Raw genomic sequence first — 6,000 nt, forward strand, 5'->3', positions numbered from 1 at the left:
TGTTTTGGTTCAAACTTATATGGGGCCCGGTGCTTTTCCCCAGTTCAGCACTGGAGGTTCTCAGCGCCCAGCCATCTGGATCGACACTGGAATCCACTCCCGGGAGTGGATCACCCACGCCACCAGCATCTGGACTGCCAGGAAGGTCAGCACGGACCATGGGGGCTGGGCTGGGGGGGATGAGGCTGCTCAACTATTTAAGGGCACCTCCAGTTGAAAACTTAATTCGTGGTTCTCCTAACCCAGGGGGCTGTCTACGCTCTGCCCTATAGAACAGCTGCCATGTGCTCTGGCCTTGTGCAGCACAGAGCCCCCAGCTGTCCTCTGCCTTCTCGTTGTTTAAAATCCAAGCCTTTGGTTCTGCACAAGGCTGAACCTGATGACTGATGCCATCCCTGCCTGCAGCCACTGGCTGTACAGATGTCCTGCTCTGCTTTGGAGGAGAGGCCGGCAGGGCCTCCTGTCCCTCACCCTGTCCCCACCCTGCCCTTTCTTGCAGATTGTCAATGAATATGGCAAAGACCGCATTGTGACAGACATACTGAACGCCATGGACATCTTTATGGAGATTGTCTCCAACCCTGACGGGTTTGCTTATACCCACAGCATGGTGAGAGTACCTGAGAGGGAGGGGGTCAAGGATCAGGGGTCAGCTCTGGGGGAATGGAGGAAAGGTCACTGTGGCTTTGGGATGCTTGGCTGAGGTTCCCTAGGGGCAGGCCCCTTGGGGGCTCCTGGCAGAGTCTCACTGAGGCAGGCGGGCTGCTCAGGTACTGTAGCTGCAGCTCTTGCCCTTCAGCCTCCCTCTTGCTGCCCAGGGAAGGCCACTGTTGATTGGCTGTGCTTGGGCCTCTCTCTCCATACCCATGTTTAACCTCATAATACCCCAGGTTTAACCACAAAGCATCTGATCTGCAGCCTTGGCCCAGCCCCATGCCAGCCCCATCCTGCCCTAGAGATTCCTTCCTTTTGCCCCTCCCTGGCCCGCCAGACCCCACTTCCTAGACCAGGATGTCAGAGGCTCCCACCCAGGAATGGACCCAGTGAATGAGGGGTCACCTGCCCTGCGCTTTTTCAGAATCACTTGTGGCGGAAGAACAAGTCCAGCAGACCCGGAATCTTCTGCATTGGTGTGGATCTTAACAGGAACTGGAAGTCAGGCTTTGGAGGTACTGCAGTCTGCTGCACCTGGGGGCAGGGCTGGAGAGGACTTGGTTCCTGGCACGTCTCCCACACAGTCAGATTATGTTGACTCATAACTGGGGAGGCAAAGCAGTTAGCTAATGCAAGTGAGTCATGGCCAGGGACAGGCAGGCACATGCCTAGGATTGGCCGTGAGGTATGGGGAGAGGTTGCATATGTCTGTTAAATGTATACATATGCTAAGCCTTCATGGGAAACAGCTCCTTGCCTGGGGACTAACTGCAAGGGTCAGATCCTAAATATGGCAGAGAAAGGCTTAAGGAGGTCCAAAGTAGTCTTGCTCATTGTTCAAAACCCAGAATTTGTGTCACCCCACCCACATATCTCTAACCCTTCCTTGAATGGAGCATGCCACAAGAAAATGCCTCCAAATTCATTCCCTGAGACCTGTGACCCAAATTTTGCCCTCTGGGGAGGCCAGAACAAAGGTTCAAACATGGAATAAGCTAGTTCCTTATCATTAACAGTGACTTGAGCCTGGCCTTTATTTTTGGCCCAATTACTTTGTGACCCTGGGCTGTTGGACTGTTGTTTACCTGCAGGGTTGTATGGTTCAAGGGAGGGGTAGGCAGCTTCCTCCTGAGTTCCCTTGGTGTTCTTCCTGATTATCTCCCTTGCCACGCGAGGGTCTTAGGGACTAGATGGGGAAACTGAGGCTTCCAGAAAGCCCAGAGATGAGTATGTGGACCCTTTGAATGTAGCAATTTGATGGTTGGGGTTCTGGGTCTAACCAGGAAAGTCCCCAAAACAGAGGGGTGTATGGGTACAGCCCTCGGCCCCCAGATATTGCTCCCACACTGTACTGGGGGATCAGGGTTTGGCTCCACAGGAGACGATGCCATGCTGTTGGCTGCTCCTACCCCCTCACCATGCTGTTGAAAAGCAGATCTGCAGATGGGAGGTCAAGCCACCAAGATAGAACATTCTAGATCTGGATGCCCATTGCTTTGAAAATCTGATTTGAGTCTGTTCTCATTGAAAAATAAGGACAGCTCTGAAGCATACAGAGCGAGGCCACCAGCCCACAGTGTAGGGGTTGCCTGAGAGTCTGGGGCTGTGTTTTAGCTGCTTGTGTAAGGGAACACAGCCACATAAAATTAGGTGTTTCCACCTCCAAATAACCAGACATTTGCCCCCAAGAGGGCATCCACGTGGGACCCTCAGAACTGGCTGAAGAGAGTGCCCACATACCCTGAGACAGACTGGCTAGAAGAAAGACAAATTACCTCTTAAAGAAAATAAATTTTGTGAGTTTCACCACAGGAAAAAAACATCAGTATATATATATACACAATGTAAAAAAATATATATGTGGGAAAAAAAGCCCAGAGGGGACAAAAAGCTCCCATAATCCCCCTGCCCAAAGATTACTGCTTTTAATAATTTACCATGTCCTTCCAGTGAGTTCCCCTTGCTACAAATTACATTTTTAGACAAGGAAAAATAAATAGCTAATGAATCCATTAGCAGGTACTTGTGAAACAGGCAGGCTCAGAGGACTTTGACTGTGAACGTCAGAGGCAGACAGCTAATTCCCATTTGGTCAGGGGAAGATTAGATTATTCTGCTTAGCTCAAACCAGAATTAACGGCCTGAAGTGTTTCTCCATATTTGGGCAAAGCCACCTGGTCGTTGGCAGGGGAACCACTTTCCATGCGTGGGCTGCGAACGCAGACAAAGCTTGCAGCCTCCCTTGCTCTGCTCATCTGTTGCTATTTGTCATTCATCGAGTGTAGCAGGTGCAGAGGCTCCCAGCAGACACAACAAACAGGGCCACTGTTAGCTGGGCCAGCTCCAGCCTGTGAGGCTGCTCTTACCCCCTCATTTCCTGCAGGCACATCCCCTTCTAACCAGGGTCAGTTCTCGCCCTAGGCGAGGACCCGAAGACCAAGAAGAGATGCGCTCCCAGGTGACAGAATTGCCTGTGGGCCTGCCTGTGGCCAGAAATAGCTAGCGAGTGTCTGGTTAGTGACTCAGGGGGGAAGATTTTGTTTATGGTTTTATTATTGCCTTAATTTAATTGCTGCGTAAAGAGTAATCTGTAGATCATCCCTCCCACCGTGCTGCCCTCACCTGCACCCTTGGAGAGGACCTGTTTGCTGCAGTCCTAGAGCAGCATCTGAACTGGTGGGCAAGCCTCCCAGCTCTCCAGCCAACTCACTGCCCTGAGGGGTGCTCTGGCATCCTCAGGAGGCTTCAGAAGTTGGGGCAATCCCTGGCCTCTGACTGGGCTTCTGTGCCGTCATTTCAGGGAGGAGGAATGAGAGCAGGACCTGGGATGCTCTTTCCAGTTGTGTTCCTAACCCACAAATCGTGACCAGCCCAACCTAGCCCTCCATGACATGGCCCTTGGGGAGGGGAGGAAAACAGAAGAGGAAGAAAAGAGATGGGGAGCAAAGAGTCTAGTAGGAGATGGGAACAAATTAAATTTGTGAACAAAATAGAAGCACAGCTGCTCTTTGCCCTCTCTCCAACTTAGGTCCCCAAGAAGAATTTTCAAAGACTCTTTGCATCTGTGGTTCCCAGACCAGCCTTGGGCAACTATGGTGATCTAGTCTCTCTTTTCCTCCAAGTTCATGCTGTTCTTGGGCCATGGCTGTGGCAAAGCTTGAGCAGACAATAAGTCTGAGCACTCAACTGACCCAAGCCTTTCCCATGGCCGTGGAGGGTCAGCAGAGAAGGATCAGCTCAAAGGGGTCACTGCTCATAGGGGAGGCCAGGTTGGAGGCCTACTGGCAACTGCTGAGGCAGGCCTGCCTTTCTAATGGAACCACAGTCAGGACTTAACCAAAGGACAAGCCAAGGGAGCTCCCTACAGGGCCACAGAGCTGCTGAGTCATAGTGTGGCAACACTCCTCTGATGTACTAGACAAGGGTATGAAGCAGTAACAAATATCCCTCCAAATCTCAGTGGCTTAACACAATAAAAATTTATTTTTCATGAATACAAAGTCCAATGTGGGTAGGTGACCCTCCTTGACAGCTTTCTTCCACTGGTGACAGAGGGAAACAGGACACTTCTCCATTTAGAGTTTTTTCCTTCAAGCACACAGACAGAAGAGAGTGTCAAGAAGTCGCACTTGCTCTTAGCCTCCAACTAGAAGTGACACATCATTACTGCTCACATTCTCATTGGTCAAAAGGAGTCACATGACCTCAACCAAACTGCAAAAGAGGCTAGGAAATGTAGAGGAGTACAGTATATTTTGTGAGCACTAAGTGTCTTTCCCAAGCCTGGGAATTTAAACACTTTGGGTGCTTTGATTCTACTTCCAGGAAATGGTTCTAACAACAACCCCTGCTCAGAGACTTATCCTGGGCCCTCCCCCCAGTCAGAGCCAGAAGTGGCTGCCATTGTGGACTTCATCACGTCCCACGGGAACATCAAGGCTCTGATCTCCATCCACAGCTACTCTCAGATGCTCATGTACCCCTATGGCCACTCTCTGGAGCCTGTTTCAAACCAGGAAGAGTTGGTGAGATTGGCTGCCTAGGGCTTGGGGGAGGCATCCAGCAGACTCCCAACAGACCCCATGGTAGGGAGCCGGGGGTGGGGAGACTTGTTCTCACATGTGATCAAGTTCAAAACTGGAGATGCTGTGCTTCCTTCTCAAAAGAGCTATCTACATGTTCAACTTCCAAGACTCTGAAGTCCCTGCTTCTCAGCAGCTGGTGAGGGTGTGGGAGTGTGGGGAGCACTGGCATCTCACTGTCTGGATTTAATCTTGCAGTACAGTCTTGCCAAGGATGCAGTGCAGGCCCTGTATGAGGTTCATGGGATCGAGTACATCTATGGCAGCATCAGCACCACCCTCTGTGAATGAGCCTTCCCTTGTCTGTTGCTGCTTCAGGCTGGTACCACATCCACCTAGGGTTGGACCAGGTGCAAGCTCTGCTGACTGGCAGGCCTGGTTGGCCACAGGGTTGTGCCATAGATCTAGCTGGGCTGGGCCAGAGCTGATTTCCACATTTGAATAGAAGGGTGAATGGTGGTACCCAGACACAGGCACCTGTTTCTTTGCAGCATTGATTAGTGCATATCTCCCAATGCCTGGGTTACTGCAATGTTCTTTGAGGGTAAATGTCCCAAGTCTGGTGGCCTCAAGAAGCTTTCTTTTTGCCAGGGCAGAGATTGGGCTGGGTGAGCAGCATATGGCCCAGGTTGAGGCCTAGGCCAGGAAGCTTGGTGTGGCAGGAATGGGTGGGAGTTTGGCCCCCAGGGCCCACTGTCCTCTCAGGATGCCTCTGTACCTTGTGACCACACCCTGTTCTTCCTTTTGGGGGGCATTTCTTTGCCCTTTTGTATCCAGATGTGGCCAGTGGGATCACTGTCGACTGGGCCTATGACAGTGGCATCAAGTACTCCTTCACCTTCGAGCTCCGTGACACGGGGCGCTGTGGCTTTCTGCTCCCAGCCACACAGATTATCCCCACAGCCCAGGAGACTTGGATGGCCATTCGGACCATCATGGAGCACATGCTTAATCACCCCTACTGACAATACTGCTGAGGGCAGAGCCAGAGGGTTTGTCTTCTTTCCCAAGACCTGGGCTCCTCCTGAAACCCAAGTTATGGATCCCTTCCCCACCCCTGCCCTGACTCCTTAGGAAATAAAAACAAGTTTGAAGAGGCTTGGTGGCTTCTGGCACTGACTGCCACCCCTTTGGGCTCAGCATTGAGCGGGGGACAGGGGCCTTGGAAATGCCTCTTCATTCCTCAGGTATCCAGGTGGACAGGGGGACTAGTAGCCCTTCCCTTTTCTCCTCTTGAAATGTTCTCCGGGCCCAGAACAGATAA

The 6,000-nt window shown here is 51.6% G+C and overlaps 1 protein-coding gene across 1 annotated transcript in view; it reads left to right on the forward strand.

The window, feature by feature from the left end:
- Positions 1-5,701, forward strand: part of CPA5 (carboxypeptidase A5) — a gene marked incomplete at its 3' end in the record, with an annotated part of 50,104 nt that extends 44,403 nt beyond the window's left edge. Inside the window, 6 exon segments of the mRNA XM_081244699.1 lie at positions 44-145; positions 500-610; positions 1,079-1,169; positions 4,480-4,679; positions 4,935-5,019; positions 5,514-5,701. Of these exon segments, the coding sequence (XP_081100825.1) occupies positions 44-145; positions 500-610; positions 1,079-1,169; positions 4,480-4,679; positions 4,935-5,019; positions 5,514-5,701 (777 nt within the window).
- Positions 5,702-6,000: the final 299 nt, after the last annotated feature.

The sequence above is a fragment of the Mesoplodon bidens genome (genome assembly GCF_964165515.1).
Source record: "Mesoplodon bidens genome assembly, chromosome: 9".
NCBI classification, from domain to species: domain Eukaryota; kingdom Metazoa; phylum Chordata; class Mammalia; order Artiodactyla; family Ziphiidae; genus Mesoplodon; species Mesoplodon bidens.